At 42.3% G+C, this 17,245-nt stretch overlaps 2 protein-coding genes across 3 annotated transcripts in view; both read left to right on the top strand.

The window, feature by feature from the left end:
* TMEM178B (transmembrane protein 178B) overlaps positions 1–6,064 on the top strand; it is a 71,312-nt gene extending 65,248 nt beyond the window's left edge. The window contains exons 3-4 of the mRNA XM_053465297.1: positions 5,334–5,471; positions 5,808–6,064. Coding sequence (XP_053321272.1) covers positions 5,334–5,471; positions 5,808–6,058 — 389 coding nt within the window. The 3' untranslated portion in view covers positions 6,059–6,064. The remainder of the gene's footprint in view (positions 1–5,333; positions 5,472–5,807) is intronic.
* A 6,750-nt stretch (positions 6,065–12,814) lies between these two features.
* On the top strand, positions 12,815–17,075 carry MRPS33 (mitochondrial ribosomal protein S33). 2 transcript variants are annotated; one of them, XM_053465306.1, is made up of 4 exons: positions 12,815–12,915; positions 14,110–14,205; positions 15,919–16,160; positions 16,642–17,075. In XM_053465306.1, the coding sequence occupies exons 3-4, from the start codon at positions 15,946–15,948 to the stop codon at positions 16,745–16,747; spliced, it is 321 nt and encodes a 106-aa protein (XP_053321281.1). In that variant the 5' UTR covers positions 12,815–12,915; positions 14,110–14,205; positions 15,919–15,945; the 3' UTR covers positions 16,748–17,075. The 2 variants fall into 2 exon arrangements, with proteins under 2 accessions (XP_053321281.1, XP_053321282.1); XM_053465307.1 differs by lacking the exon at positions 14,110–14,205 and having other exon boundaries at positions 12,858–12,915.
* Positions 17,076–17,245: the final 170 nt, after the last annotated feature.

Below are 17,245 nucleotides of genomic sequence, written 5' to 3'. Positions count from 1 at the left end.
GAGTCCTTTTCGTTTTACGGCTATATCCCCCCCGGTTAGCGCTATACAAACCATGCCAAAAAAAAAAAAAGCCTAAACGTTAGCAGCGTTCCCGTCCTGTATACCGGAGCGATCTTCAAGTGACCTCTATCAGCGGCACAACCGCAGCCGTCAAAAAATACGGCAATGGAGCATCGTCATCGACCTTGCGTGGTACATCTTTACCTAATAACCGTTCTTTTTCTACCTAATTATCCCCAAAGTTCTAAAAGCCCCAATAATATGTATAGAAACAGCAGGAAACGGCTTTATAAATTAAACGGGGTATACATAAAAAAAAATAGTCTGCATGACTTTTCAAGCTCAAACACCACACTGAGCTGATGCTTTATGGCAACGCTAATGAAGTCCAGTCGTCAAGTACTTTCATTAGCGAGAGAGTCTGACTGGGTGACTAAGACTGAGCCATTCTATTGCTTCCCAGTACGATAAGAAGTCAGGGTGTTTCTCTAGTAGATCTGGCTCAGATAACAGAGCGAGAATTTTTTAAGATGGAAAACTATATAATATTTTGAAAAATTTATTTTAATCTGATACAATTAATTCAATAAAAAAAAATAATCCCCAATAAATTTCAACTCAGCGCCATCGTAAATTTACTAACTACTATTCCCATGATCCTTGGGGGGGGGAATCCGCTTTCGGAGACAGTAAAAAGCCTGGTTACCTATTTTCAAGATGCCTGTGAAGGCCAACCTTGCACAGGTCGGATATACTATGTGTCCTCGCCTGCCTGCTTTGGCTGAAAAGCATTGAAAATCTTAAGGAATGGATACAAAGGATCAGCATTTATAGAAATTCTATCACACTTTCCGTGGTTGCGGCAGAATGAAGGTTGAAGAGAATAAAAAAAATAAAAAAAGAGAAAAAAAAAATGATAATTCCCCGACGTTTTCTCTTCTTTTTTTAAACATCATCTATTTATATGCAGATGGCCTGTCTCTTCCTATCTCTGCCTTTCCTTCTCCCGTGGAAAAAAGACGTCTTCAATTTAAATGTTAATACGAGACTAAACTTTAAATTCGAGAGAGTGCAGGGGAACGAGGAGGGCTGTCTGACAGCGCTTAATATCTTTTTATACCCTTTGCCTCCTATTAAAAAGCGCTTTCTGTAATAGCAGCGCACCTTGCATGAAATCCGAAAATGGCTTATTTAATACGGCAGAGAGTCGCTGAAAAAATGGCCTCTTTTAGCTTAATTCTGGATTTATATATATATATTTTTTTCTATCGGCAAATTTTGTACAGTAAATGCTAATAAGGCACTGCGATGGAAGAATTTAAAGTAATCCGGTGGCTGAAATTAGTGGCGGGCTCCCCCCGCTAAATGATACAGGGAGCAAAATGTATATGCATAATGTCTGGCCATGGGGGGGGGGGTAGGAGATCTGTCTTTCCTACTCCGGTGGGGGGTAGTTACAAAAAAAGTGAATTTTTAGTGGACTTAATAATAACCGGTATAATAGTTATCACCAATTTATTAGAGGAACCACCCTGAGGGTGGCTGCTGGAAAAATGGAGTCCAGGAGCAACCTACTTCCTAACAGTCTTGTTTTTTCGAGTGCCAGTCCCGATTGTTTGCGAACAGTCCCGGGTAACTGCCCCACTGTTCAGCTTTTATGGCCAATGGGGAGCTGGGGCAAGTTGGGAAGAGGGGAGCCCTACTGCTATTTGTGTAAATGGGTGAGGCATTTAGAAGAAGAAGATGTGATACCATTATATATACCCTGTGAGACCCCAGGAAAGAGCTCCTAGAAAAAAGGGCAAAGGGGAGGAAAGAAGGACAAAAGGGAGGAAAGAGGGGCAATGGGGAGAAAAGAGGAGGAAAGAAGGGGAAAGGGGAGGAAAGAGGAGGAAAGAAGGGGAAAGGGGAGGAAAGAGGGGCAAAGGGGAGAAAAGAGGAGGAAAGAAGGGGAAAGGGGAGGAAAGAGGGGCAAAGGGGAGAAAAGAGGAGGAAAGAAGGGGAAAGGGGAGGAAAGAGGGGCAAAGGGGAGGAAAGAAGGGACAAAGGGGAGGAAAGAAGGGACAAATGGATTTGTGATAGATGTTTACGTTAAAATCCCAGTTTGTGGAACGTGGAGCATCTGTCTCTGAAACACTTTACGAGAATCAATGCTCCATCGCACCCCACATCGAAATTGCAGTGAAATAAAAGCCCCTTTAGCCTATAACATCAGGTGCGACATATATAACGTCACCTTATCGTTCGCCATCTCTTCAGACACCTTATAAATGGGATTCTCTGCAGCTTCTCAGGGGGGAAGATAACAAATTCCGCTGGAGGTAACACCGCCGGCGCTCGTGTGTTTAAAAGAGATAAGGATAATTTATGAGATATATTGTGCTGCTCTACAGAATATGTTACTGCTTTATATAAACTCGGAAAAAAAAATCGAAGCTTTAATACGAAATATTAGCAGATTCAACATATTTTCTGTGCCTCTTAGTACATGTAATATAAGAAAAATATGTAATATAAAAAAATTCTAATGTAAAAAATCTGCAATATAACAAATCCGTAATGTAAAAAATATATAATAAAAAAATCTGTAATATAAACAAATATTTCATAAAAAATCTGTAATATAAAATGTAATGTAAAAAATATATAATAAAAAATATTTAATATAAAAAAATATATGTATATAAAAAAGTTGGTTTTATAAATGTGAAAAGGCTTAAAATGCGTTTATTTATTTTTTTTACCCTTAATGTCATAGATATTTTCATTTGGGCTGACATCATCCATAAGGATCTAGTTCTCCTTAGGGCAGAGTGCTGTTTTATAGGTAACAACAGTCTCGGATTTATAAGGGCAGTCCTGACAACTAGACTTCTTTTTCTTGAGACTGCCGGCAGAAATGGAGCTGAAAAGCTCCATGATGACATAAAAGCATCCGCTGAACATGTGTGGAGTATGAAACGACATCATAAAAATCATGTTTTCAGGTGCGGAGTGACGACACATATGAGTCAGTCAGTCCTGGGCTGGTCATCTGGCACAGTGAGCCGGTGGCTGCATACTTAGTGATTTTGCCCCCCCAGTGGCAGATCGGGTCCTGTAACATGCCGTCGCCTGAATAAATGGGTGTCGGTTATTGATAGCTCCTCCCATTCTCCACCTTTGAGCTGCCCAAAATGGTTTTACCCCATAATGCAAAATGTGAAGGCGAAGTCTACATACTTATCCAACATACTTACCCCTTGTATGTTTTTGCCATTGGCTTTCGGGAATAATAGAATAAAACGGAATTTATGTATCTGTATCATGGTTTTTGACGTCAATGATACTGTATCCATAATGTATTATCTACGGTGCCAAGTAACATGGCGGCAACGAGAAAACGAACAAAGTAAAAAAAAAAAATGAATGAATGAACCGGACGGGCGAGAAATGAAGTCCTATCCGAGTGAGCTCTCCTGCGCTCTCTACGAACCAAGAAACCTCCATCCGTTGTCAGGCGTCCTCCACTTCCAGCTCTCCACCTGGGAAGCGCTGCGCCCCGAGCGAAGCACCAGGCGCGGGGGGTCGGAGAGACCGAGGTGACGCGCAGGTGGAATAATTAGCTTTGACATCATGTTTACATTCGGGGGCTTTAAACTTACAGGGAAAGACAGGTCGAGGCAGACGGGAGGTCACACACCTCCGGCAGCACGCCAGCTGGTACTAGACTGCAACTCCCAGCATCCCCGCCAAACAGTGGGAGATGCCGTTGGGGCTTACACAATAAAAATGTATATATATACCGTATATATCACCTACATATGCTGTGGCGCAGCGCTGTGGAGAGAAAAATTATAAAACCAATGACGAATGAAGAAAGTAGATGCCTGGAATAGCCTTTCAGCAGAGATAGTAACAGCTAACACAGCAGGAGAAACGGGTGACTAGACGGGGGCCGAATGGGGCCGATCTGCCAGCAGGTTCTGGGTTTCTATAAGTCTCCATACCACCCATTGCGCAGATGATCCGTGCGCCCAGCTTTCCTGTATTCCAGAATCAATCACTCTGGACCATTCCTGTTAAATATTTTGATATTTGCCTCTCACGCCAGCCGGTTGGAGCTGTTAGGAAAGCCCTTGAGAAGCGGAGCTCACCGAAGTCTGCAGTCACCAGCTGTCTGGATCCCGCACCGAATGCCGTTTCTAAATTGGATTACCGCCGGTATTAACGAGAGAAACAAAAGATTGTTTCAAAACCAACACGAACCTCATAACAATGCCTGCGCACGTTACCGCCGATCAAAAGAGTCCGCCGGTGAAACGCGTCGGCCAATCTTTACAATGGATTCCATTAGCAAAAATACAGACGTATGCAGCAGATGAAAATTATTATTAGAATATCGCAGAAAAAACTAAAAAATTTATAGAACCGGTCTGATGGATTAAAAAACCTCTGTATTTATTTATTATTATTATTAATCTAATTATTTAATTAAAACTATAATTTAAAAATATTATTTAATTCACTAATAAAAGAATTATGCCCCATTTGGGGCACTTTTAGGAATCTCTTATATTTATTCTCACTCATGGCACAAAAAAGCCATGTTTTGTGGAACATGGGAGGGGCATGCTAAATTTTTATATATGTTTAGTTTTTTATTAAATTTGATTTTTTTTTGCAACTAAAAAAAATACAACCCCCCCCCACATTATTGTGGACTTGCAGGGACCAACAAAGCCATCTTCTACAATTATTTTATTCTCATAAAAATATTGGAATATTCTAATAATAGATTAACATTTCTTGGTATTTTAACCAAGAGAAAAAAATTATATTTGCGGTCTTTTGTCTTGACGGTGACGTCACCCGATCATTGGCTTCTGCTCCGGACGTTCCTGCGCGTTTCAGCAGTGGTAGGGTTAATATTTCTGTCCTTAGTAAGCCGCGCATGTGTCAACGGTGCTGCAGCTGCGAATGTTTATGAACAGACCGCAGGATGCGGCGTGTTGTACATGATTGGGTAAAAGGGCAGATTCTGCGTGTTTTTACCCCATTCTCATGATCTCGGGGTGAATGGGCAGATTCTCAGGGTCACACAGTCCAAATTCAACAGATTTAATGATATCCGAGTACTTTTCTCACTGCTATATCACAGCGGGAATCTCTGCTTGAACACAGGTGACTTCTTTTAGAATATCTCTTTGGAAATCACAGTATATATATATCAGGAATTATGAGAACTGTTGGGTTGCCGCCTTCATCGAATGTAGTAAGATTTATTCTGATTGGGTATTGAAGGGCCAGACATAACCGGTTAATTAATTCATTCATTATTATGTTTTTTGCAGACCTACGCAGGATGACGGCAGGATTCATGGGGATGGCGGTGGCCATTATTCTGTTCGGATGGATAATCGGAGTCTTGGGGTGCTGCTGGGACAGGGGGCTCATGCAATATGTTGCTGGTCTTCTCTTCCTCATGGGAGGTAAGAATGTATAGCCGAAAGCACGACGATGCATTTTACAGCAGGGATTGGTAACTGGTAACGCAAAGCCAGTAAGTCTGACCACTTCAAACATGATATATGTAAACATAATGAGCGGGGCGAGCACTAATAACCCACTCCATACATCGTAAAAAGCAGTACCCACAAGTAATATGTTTGAGATTAATTATATCCCCCCAGCATCTGTAGAGTTGATAATTCTGGGGTTTTTTTGGTTACTATGGCAATTCATTGTAGTGCATGACTTTTATTAATTATATTAATATTTATTAGAGTGGCCGTGATGGACATTAAAGGTTTCTTCTCCCTTTGCAGGCACTTTCTGTATCATCTCACTGTGTACCTGCGTGGCAGGGATCAACTTCGAATTGTCCCGGAACCCGCGCGACATGTACGGATTACCCGACGACATGAGCCACGGCTACGGGTGGTCCATGTTCTGTGCCTGGGGGGGACTGGGCCTGACTTTAATCTCAGGTTTCTTCTGCACCTTAGCTCCCTCCGTGCAGCCTGTCCTGAGGACCAGCTGCCCCAAAACGAGACCCGAGAACGGAACGGTGTGCTAAACAAAACCAACAGACCCAAACCCAAGCTCGGAAACGTAATGAAATAAGACGGGGCGATGTCCTCCAGCTTCTGACGGAGCAATGATGTTTCTTCAACAGTCCCTTCCAAGGTGGCCACCTTACCACGTTGGAAAAGGCAGTGGAACTAAAATACCATAACGCTGACGCCTTTACACTGGGAGACTGATGACCGTATCTCGGATTGTAGATAACTCATGATCAATGTTTTGGATCTCTTGACTTTAAGACCAGAGCGCCTTCTTCGTAAAGCCAACATTAACTCGGATAAGCGACCCGTTTGCCGTTATCTCCCACCGTCTTCATTTCTTCCATCCCCATTTAACCGAGTTCTCCATAACCCCCGCAAAATATCCACGACCATCTTCAAAAAAAGACTAGCGTCGAAGGACTATTCCGTTAATCAAACAACGTTGCGTTACCATGGCTTCTACGGCCACCCCACGTCAAGAAATACCGCTTAAAGAAATAAGTGGGCAAACCACGATGTTTAGCTACCGTAAAGTTTGTTATACAAATATATATATCTATATGTATCTGTGTTTTCTTGCGGGGGGGGGGTTACCGCTGTTTATCCTTCCCCTCCCCCGCCCCTCCGAAAAAAAATTGTTCTCTTTGTCAAAATATGTTGAGTTTCAGTAGCGAGTGTTTCAGAGGAGCTCAAGAAGGACGCTTGGAGATTAACGCAGAAACGCAGTGTCCGTACGTGGATTATTATTATTATTTTTATTTCTTTTTCTCAGATGCCTTAGTTCAGGCCTCGAAACGCAGGCTGGACTGCCGATGGAAATCGAAGGAAACAAACAAACAAACAAACAAACAAACAAAGGCCTAAGGAAAAAAAAACGTTGAACTGTTATCGGTGTGCGTGCCAGTCAATTTACATTAATAGAACTCTGATTTTTAGGAATTACAAGGTCCAAGCTTATTTTTAATGTGGGATTATCAGTATATAAAATGTATATGTCACTCGGACTGAAGACGGGAGCATGACAAATATTCGGTAATGAAACAGATCATTACGTTACAGGATTGGGGAATTAAACATTGGAGGTTGTATTGGGAATAAATACTAGTCTGGTGTATTTTTTATTTTTATTTTATATATATATATTTTATACATACACACATTTACACATACACACTCATGCTAACACACATCTGCACATACACACTCATGCTAACACACATCTACGCATACACACTCATGCTAACGCACATCTACGCATACACACTCATGCTAACACACATCTACGCATACACACTCATGCCAACACACATCTACGCATACACACTCATGCTAACACACACAGGCACATACACACTCATGCTAACACACATCTACGCATACACACTCATGCTAACACACACAGGCACATACACACTCATGCTAACACACATCTACGCATACACACTCATGCTAACACACACAGGCACATACACACTCATGCTAACACACATCTACGCATACACACTCATGCCAACACACATCTACGCATACACACTCATGCCAACACACACCTGCGCATACACACTCATGCCAACACACACCTGCACATACACACTCATGCCAACACACACCTGCACATACACACTCATGCCAACACACACCTGCACATACACACTCATGCCAACACACACCTGCACATACACACTCATGCCAACACACACCTGCACATACACACTCATGCCAACACACACCTGCACATACACACTCATGCCATCACACACCTGCACATACACACTCATGCTAACACACACCTGCACATACACACTCATGCTAACACACATCTACGCATACACACTCATGCTAACACACACAAGCACATACACACTCATGCCAACACACATCTACGCATACACACTCATGCCAACACACACCTGCACATACACACTCATGCCAACACACACCTGCACATACACACTCATGCCAACACACACCTGCACATACACACTCATGCAACACACGCCTGCACATACACACTCATGCCAACACATACCTGCACATACACACTCATGCCAACACACATCTACTCATACACACTCATGCCAACACACACCTGCACATACACACTCATGCTAACACACATCTGCACATACACACTCATGCCAACACACACCTGCACATACACACTCATGCTAACACACACCTGCACATACACACTCATGCTAACGCACACCTGCACATACACACTCATGCATTTTCATGAATTTCCTGTCTGATGTAAGACTATAATTCCCACCATGCTCACGTGTTATATTTGTATGATGGGACTTCGAACACCAGAAAGCCCAAGACCATCTCCCTCCAGATAAGCGCCCTTAGCCCAGTTGGCTTAGATTTGTAGGAGCAAGAAGCAGCTGTATCGCAAATGCTGAATTAACTCGTTCTTGGCTGGGACATCACAATGTGCTGTCTAGAACGGGAAGGGTTAATAGAACTTAGAATCTTTCTCGTGTTTAAAACCCACGTATACAACATATGCTAGATTCTAAAGGGACACAAATAATTTGGTTTCGGGAATTATTTGGCTGCGTCTCTGTGAGTGCGGAGGCTGGACTCCATTATTCCCCAGCTGGAAACACGTCTGATAGATAATTAAACAATTTGTTCACGAGAATACAAATGATTAAACTGACAGTCGTGGAAAGTAAACGGGTAATTAAAACATGGCGGCTCTCCTCTGTTCTTTTTTTTATTGGTGTTAAATGTTGATTTAAATCCCTGGCCGCAGGTATCTTCCCAAGCCCCCAAGAAGTGGGTGTGGTTTAGTTTGAATGGGGTGGGACATGAGAAAAAAAATAAACAAAATGTGGGCGGAGATAATATTTAGTCCAACCCACCAACTGCCTGCTAATATCCGAAAAAGTTGAGCTGTAGTCCTGCTGTGATTAGAAGGTAATCCAGGCGGCTGCCTCCCGAGGGACGTACTGGCATTAAGGGCCAGACTGGGGATGATGACTACCAAATCACGTAAGTGTGGCCTCCATCTAGTTTGCGCAGGGCCACACGTTATGTTTTTATACACATGCAGCACGTTGCAAATGCTTGGGGGATTCTGCAGAATATGCATTTGCCCCCGTCGCTCACAAGCAGCTCATCAGTGCCATCCTAACCCCCAAAGAACTTGTCTGTGCCCTCAAACAGCTTTTCTGTGCCCTCAAACAGCTTGTCTGTGCCATTATTGCCCCCAAACAGCTTGTTTATGCAACCATTGTCCCTGAACAGCTTGTCTGTGCCATCATTGCCCCTTGCAACATACAATCTGGCACACTTTCGTAAACGCACTTACATGTACACTTACTCATTCTAACACACACACCCTCTCACACCACTTATATATACACATTCATGCTCACACACAAACACAACACACACACATCCATAACACACACTACATCTCACACCAATTACACATTCACATCTATCCTCACACACATCCCTGCTAACACACACATACACACTCATTCTTACACACACACCCTCTCACACCACTTATATATACACATCCACGCCCACATACACTTATACATACACATTCATGCTCACATACGTACAAACATACATAGCCCCTTTTCCTTACACAAAGTGTATGACCTTTAAAGTGCCACAATTTAGATAATAAAGGCCTGAAGATTTCAAACAGGTTTACTGGGGCTGCCGTGTTAAATTATATTAATATAATTACAAATTAAAGCCCACGTCTCACTGAAATGAATAATACGCTCTGTAACCAACACAGTGCGAGGTGGCTGGGGGAGACGGGAAGAACATTCCCAGATCGAAAACGATGGTGAATTCTTTCTGCGCATTTAATGGTTAAAGCGCCACCTACTGGAATAACAAAAACAGCTCAGTTAATGCTTAACAAAGTGACCTTATCACCATGGCAACCAGTAACATGGTCCAATCAGTTGGTTAAATTCCATTGGTTGCTATGGTGATAAAACCCACTTTTTCGAACTTCGCACCAAAATCCTTTTTTTATGAGTAGGAACAGGGGGGAAAAAAACTACAGAAACCTGCATTCATTTGCAAAATGTATATAAAATAAACCATTTTTGGTTGCAGCTCAGCTTTGTGGAGCTTGACCTATAATTACATATTAATTACATATGAACAAAATATGTTTCATACGCAACAATAACGTTCTTGTAAAAATGTTTACAACGAAAAAAAAATCCACATTGTTAAATAGGAGAAATACTTCATCTGTCTAAACATTCTTTTTATATATTTTTTTAAATTAAATGGAAATGTTTTTCTTTCCAAAAAACATTGAAATAAATGAAAATTAAGTTAATTTAAAGGTATTGGGAAGACTGGGTCCTAAGTACCTCTAAGAGAGTCAATGTATACAGTCGATAGAACGGGATACCCCCCAGTTGTCCCGGTTTTCCCTGGACAGTCCCAATTTTTAGGCACTGTGCCACTTTTGCGGGCAGAGGGGATCATGGGTCGATTGGGGGAAGCCTCGGCTCTGACGTGGTCTCTTCGCAACACCATGGAGCTGGGCGCTACAATGTAGCTCTTTGGGTATGGTGAGTGGGTGAGTGGGTGGTCTTGCCCCCCCTCCGGCTAATCTGCCTTTTAGATCTGACCACTCCCCCTGCTAGCTTAAGCACCACCCCCTACCGCTAGCCATACCTCCAACACAATTACCGCGATTTGGACGCCTGTGATGTTGGTGGGATGGGGAGTCAGAGATGCGTTAAATTTCATGGGGCGAAAAAAAACCAAAAGTTCGAAGGTGAATATCTTGAAAATGTCCTTCACGGACAGCAACGACCCTTCTGGTTCAGGGTAATAGGGCTAAACTTTTTTTTTTCGGTAGGCTCATGCCAGTTTGGTTAATTGCCCCCTTTTAGAGACAACCTGGAAGGGTCGCAGTTGAAGGACATCGGTGCCTTTCCCGGTACGTTCCTCAGCCTTCATCAGGACTCGCGCATGGCAGGTCCATGAACAGGCTGAAAATCGGGTGACCCGGGACCCTCTTGGGTGGGAACGATGTGATAAAAGCCCTTTGCTGTACAGACACCTCACACACCTCCACTCGCCTCTTCATCCACACCTGAGTTCAAGGACAACTGGCTCTTTAAACAAGGTGACACGAGGCCACCGATGATTGGCTGGTCTGGCAGACAGTCTGGCTGTTACTGCCGCTGCACAGACATTTTATTGGCCCGCAGCTGTTATTGGAGACTATAATTCGCAGCTCATGCGCTGTATATATATCTCTCTCTCTCGTTGTCCGTGTGTCTCTGTCCTTCTCGGCGAGACGGACTAACAGACTCTGCAGTTTCCAAGCAGAATAGTAACGTTACCGCAGCTGATCGCAACCATTAGGAGGTCGCCCTGCAGAGAGCGTCTGATGAAGGGTTATTAACGGCTTGCGGCGGTGGCGGGGAGCCTATTTTTAGCCCGTGGTTATATCTGGGAGACGGCGAGGGGCAGTTATAGGTTATACAGGTTATTTCAGAAATAGTAATAGCAGCAATAAAAGAGGCATCAGCCCAGCTGTGGGGACTGTTTATATATAGCGCCTTCGTATTCTGCAGCGCTGTACAATGGGTGTTTTGGCTTTATCTTAAATTTAAAATAAATCTTCATTGCTGAGACCAAAATAATAATTCAATAATAATACACAATAAAAAAATAATAATAATACATAATAATAAAATAAAAACAATACAATAATAATAAATAATAATACATAATAATAAAATAAAAACAATACAATAATAATACATAATAAAAAAAAATAATACATAATAAAATTATAATACAATAATAATACATAATAAAATAAATAAATAATAATAATAATAATAATGATACATGATTGGTTTTACATGTCAAAGTGATTATATAGAACAATTAAATATTCCTCCAAGGCGTGATTCCCGTGATACCCTCAAACCAAGCAAACTGAGTCCTAGAAAAGAGGGGCATCGGGGGAAGTATAGAGGGGCATCGGGGGAAGTATAGAGGGGCATTAGGAGAGCAAAGAGGGGCATCAGGGGAGGAAAGAGGGGATCAGGGAAGAAAGCCTGCAGTACTGTAAGGTAGAGGGATCCATACCTACTAAGTGTCCCAATTTAGGGCAGAGGGACGCTATTATACCCATACGCCTCTGAGACGGTTGAAATATTAACCCTTTAATAGCCCATCGTGAAGATTCTATGTATGGACTCACAAAACGTGTTACCCCCAATGGCCCATATTGCGGCCCTCGTGGAAACCTCGACATGTCATTCTTTAAAGATACACTTAATTGAGTCACCTGCATTCAAGCAGGGATATCAACCATAACTGGAAGCAAAAGCAACAAATGGGAGTCCGGGGCAAACCCTGAGAGTACCCAGGTACATTAATGCCATTGGGGGGGGGTCATGGCATAAATATTCCAGCATTACATTGTTATTAATGACTATATATTTTCATAATGTTTTTGGTCAAAATTTGTTTTTTCTTACTTTTCATGCATCCAAGTCATATTTTCATGGCTTCTCTCCTCAGTACATTGCAGCTTTTTTGATTAAATGACCCCGTTCACATAGAATTACTTTATATTTTATATAGTTATGAAAATTGAAAAGGGTCTTTCAAACAGTTTAGAACTATAGGGCGCCTCATTCATTTGAGTCTCTTGTGTTTAGGACTCCGTGTGCAGCCGTTGCTAGGTTACTGAGTCTAGTTCACCTGACGTCTTTCTGCCTCCGCTAACTCCGGCTGAGATTGACATTGCGCATGCGCGTTACTTGCCTGGGTAACCCGGAAGTCGGGGATTTGCTTCCAGAGCAGGCAGGCTGCATGGGGCAATAGAGAGGTCAGACAGGTAAGAGGTTGTTGGATTGTGTTTTACCCTTTGCATGCCGAGAGGGCACTACATTTCCTACTGAATTACCCCTTGCTGCAGAGAATTATCCCCCCGCAGAGGGATTTAAGAACTGAATACTATGGTGGTAATATTATATGTATTCACAGCTGCAGGTTTTGCCCACTGCATGTATGGGTGTGATATATATACTAATGGCAAAATAAATAGTACTGTAATCTATTTACTAAGACAATTAAATATATATTTTATAAATGAGGGTTCGTAGATACCTGGAATAGCCTTACAGTGTGGGTAGCTCCTTACAGCAGGGCCCTCCTCACCTGTTATAATTTGTTATGTTATATACTGCTTGTCATGTCCTGTTCACCCATTGTACAGCGCTACGGAATATGATGGCGCTGTATAAAACAATACATAATGATAGACGTGGTAAAGAGCTTCAAGAAGGTTTGGGATATACATAAAGCAATCATAATAATAATAATTACAATAAAAAGTGCTTAAAAAGGTCGGTGGTAGATAAATGGAACAGTGTCCCAGCAGAAGTGGTAAAGGGTAATACAATGAGGGTATTTAAACATGCATGGGAAAGACATACGGCTCCTGAATCTAAGACGAGACCAACGACTGATTAAGGTTTAAGTCTTAACAGCACGCAGAACAGGCAGACTAGATCTAAAATATTGATCCCTTAAATCTCAAAATGTTATATTAATATGACTTAGAAAATATCCTTAGTCCCTAAAAAATAGCCATATATATATATTGTTCGTTTTAAGGCTCTGCGGTATTCTGATTCCATAATATATTTAATAGGCATCCCTACTGACCAGCGGCCCCCCGGATTACGTGTGATTGGACCCTTTAGAGGTGATCGCAGGCCTCCTTAATCCATAACACAGGAACTATTAAAATCATGTATGTTCAAACAGAGCTTTTAAAAAAAAGTTTGACAAGTGGTCTTATCACCATAGAAACCAATGATTAGTACCATCCTATTGGTTGCTATGGTGATAGGACCACTTTTCAAACTTTGCACCAACCCCCCCTTTTTTTTTTTTTCTCCTTGCACATACCCCCGGGATGATGCAACGAGCAGCTTGCTTTTCTCTGATGTCACGTTTATTAGGGCTTTATTGCATAATGCTGCTCATTCCACCGCCAGTGACCGCGTAATTATTTTTTTTACAGGTGACTTTTATGGGATTCCAGCCGTGCCTCTCGGAATAACGTTAAGGGCAATTATTTAGCTGCCACGTCCTGCATTAGGTCTTAGTGGCAAGAAAGGTATGTGCAGATTAACCCTTTGGGTGCCAGAGGGGTGTGATACCCCCACCTGGATATCACCCCTAGCGTTTAGCATATTTATAGAACTTCTGAGTTGCCGGTAGTTACGATATATTACAGATAAATAAAAATGATTGGCAGAATCTTAGCAGCTATGACTCCTTATATAGTTTGCCTTCTTGAAATTCCATTCCATTCCATTAAACCAGTAAGCAATCACATTCGGTAATCCAAAATATGTTCTATTTGCCCCATCTAGTCTGCCCGTTTCTCAAACCTTTAATCAGTCGTTGGTCTCGTCTTAGATTCAGGAGCCGTATGTCTAAACATATGTTTAATCCCCTCACTGTATTACCCTCTACCAATTCTGGTGGAAGGCTGTTCCACTTATCTACCACCCCCTCAGTAAAGTAAAACTTCCTTCCTTATGTTGGGATGTGGAATCGATATAAGCAACAATTGAACAATGCGTTTCGGGATAGCCACTAAGCCAGAGGAGTTAGTGACATTTTATCTAAAATATAATTTAATCCTAATCAATAGAACGAGATACAACAAACAATTTGTCCTGGTTGCTATGGTAGTCGTTATGCGCAGATAAAGCTCTGTCCCCTGTTTCTAGTTCAAGTTTCTAGAACCAGCTGCAGTGATTAGTAAAAAAAAAGATGCAAAATGAACCAAAGGCGCAGCTATAGGTGTGATTGTGCTATAAAGACCAGTGAAGCTTCGAAAAGCTTTTTATACCTAGCTTTGTTTGTTTTTTTTGTATGTATATATATATAATTAATACACACGCACTACCATTCAAAAGTTTGGGGTCACTTAGAAATGTCCTTATTTTTGAAATAAAAATCTCACTCCTATCACTCCTGTGTCCCAATGGCCCTTTATCACTCCCATCACTCCTGTGTTCCAATGGCCCTTTATCACTCCCATCACTCCTGTGTTCCAATGGCCCTTTATCACTCCCATCACTCCTGTGTTCCAATGGCCCTTTATCACTCCCATCACTCCTGTGTTCCAATGGCCCTTTATCACTCCCATCACTCCTGTGTTCCAATGGCCCTTTATCACTCCCATCACTCCTGTGTTCCAATGGCCCTTTATCACTCCCATCACTTCTGTGTCCCAATGGCCCTTTATCACTCCCATCACTCCTGTGTTCCAATGGCCCTTTATCACTCCCATCACTCCTGTGTTCCAATGGCCCTTTATTACTCCCATCACTCCTGTGTTCCAATGGCCCTTTATCACTCCCATCACTCCTGTGCTCCAATGGCCCTTTATGACCCTAAACTTTTGAAAGGTATATTATACTGGAGTTGTACTATTGTTATCACTTTTTGTGTCAGCACTATCATATGCCTTAGCGCTGCACAATTTAAAGGCAGGGTGGGCGACAGATACATAACAAATATACTTTTACTGATGTCGCAGTAGTAGAGTTGAGGACCCCGTCTGTAGCTGCCATCTAGCCTTATGGCCCTTTCATACTAAATTAGGGTGGGCTCCTGAGGGTCAGGCACATGAGCTTACTATCTAAACTAAAATCGAATTGGGATTCCGGTGCAGAAAAAAGGAGGAATTAGACAATATTTACAACTAAACAGGCTAATATTGGGGGTTCGGCTGTTTTTTTCTGCCTATTAAAGGGTACCCAGTAAGTCTATCTTGCCTCATGTCTTATACACAGTCCCTTGGCGTTTTCTGCAGGCGGCATTGACGCTCGTCGGCAGCAGCATGTCCACCTTGTCCAGCTACGCCCTCCGGATGGGCCGCCTGAGCGCCAGGATCTTTGGAGAGGTGGTGAGGCCGACAGACGACCGATCGATGAAGGTGGTGAAGCTCTTCAGCGAGCAGCCGCTGGCCAAAAGGAAAGAGGTCTACGACTGGTATCCGCAGCACAACGCTTACGTGTCGCTCATGAGGAACCTCAGGTTTCTCGGCTTGTACAGGTAATTCTACCATGTCTTACTAACATGATAAACGGATATAAACCGAAGAAAAACACGGAATTCTACTCGAAATAGAAAAAAAAAATTAACATTAAGCCAAGAGATAAGGATGCCAGCAAGGGCCAAACTTATTCAAGATTCTTTGCATGCAATTAATAGTAGATAAAAGAACCCCCGCCACAGCTGAACGTTATGACGGGAATTCAATGATTTTAAGAATATTTTTATGTAGAAAATGTTATTTTTTTCTATTTCCGGTTTTCTGTTTCTTATTCATCCTCTCCGCTCATCTGTATTTTAAGGATGCTTTACTCCTCTCTTACTTGAAACCCCTTAAGGACAATGGGCAGTCCCTAAACCCATTGAAAACAATGCATTTTGAGGCCGTACATGTACAGGCTTTGTCATTAAGGGGTTAACCTGCATTCCCTCTGGACACCCCCATTCTTCATCGGATTTGTTTTTGTCCTGCCCCGCACAGGGACGAGCATGAAGACTTCAAAGAAGAGATGAGACGTCTTAGGAAGCTGCGTGGGAAAGGAAAACCCAAGAAAGGCGAGGGGAAAAGAGCCCTCAAGAAGAAATAGGAGAGAAATATTTTGGGGTCTTGGACTTATACCTATGTACCGGAGGGGGGGAGGCTGACCCCCTCACCACGGTTGGGATTTCTATGGCCCCCCCTTCCTCCCGACGCACAGCTTGTCGGCAGCCGATCCGGTGACCTGATAAAGGAGGACCCAGTGGTGTTCAAGCCTTGAAGGTCATAATTCCGCTCATAGGTCCTCTAATGTATAATTAACTTGTGTGATTATTACCCGGATGGTCTGGTTGGTGAAAGGCATGAGGTCATAACAGTGTGTCCCATAAAACTGTGTCATCGTACATGAAATAAATGTAACATTTTGCAGGTAACAATGTGATCTTCGTAACAAGTATGGAGCATTTTATTTATTGCGCTTGGGAAAGCATTCTGAATTGATGTATATCACACACACATACACACACGGTACCGTTCAAAGGTTTGGGGTCACTGACAAATGTCCTTGTTTTTCAAGGAAAAGCAAATTTTGTCCATTTAAATAACA

Source organism: Spea bombifrons, chromosome 4 (assembly GCF_027358695.1).
Source record: "Spea bombifrons isolate aSpeBom1 chromosome 4, aSpeBom1.2.pri, whole genome shotgun sequence".
NCBI classification, from domain to species: domain Eukaryota; kingdom Metazoa; phylum Chordata; class Amphibia; order Anura; family Pelobatidae; genus Spea; species Spea bombifrons.
This window is presented reverse-complemented; position numbering and strand designations above follow the sequence as displayed.

Excerpts from the sequence above, each read along its gene's own strand:
- MRPS33 (XM_053465306.1), top strand. The coding sequence starts at position 15,946 with ATGTCCACCTTGTCCAGCTACGCCCTCCGGATGGGCCGCCTGAGCGCC. Across the intron at positions 16,161-16,641 it reads AGGTTTCTCGGCTTGTACAG|GGACGAGCATGAAGACTTCA; the intron begins GTAATTCTACCA and ends TGCCCCGCACAG.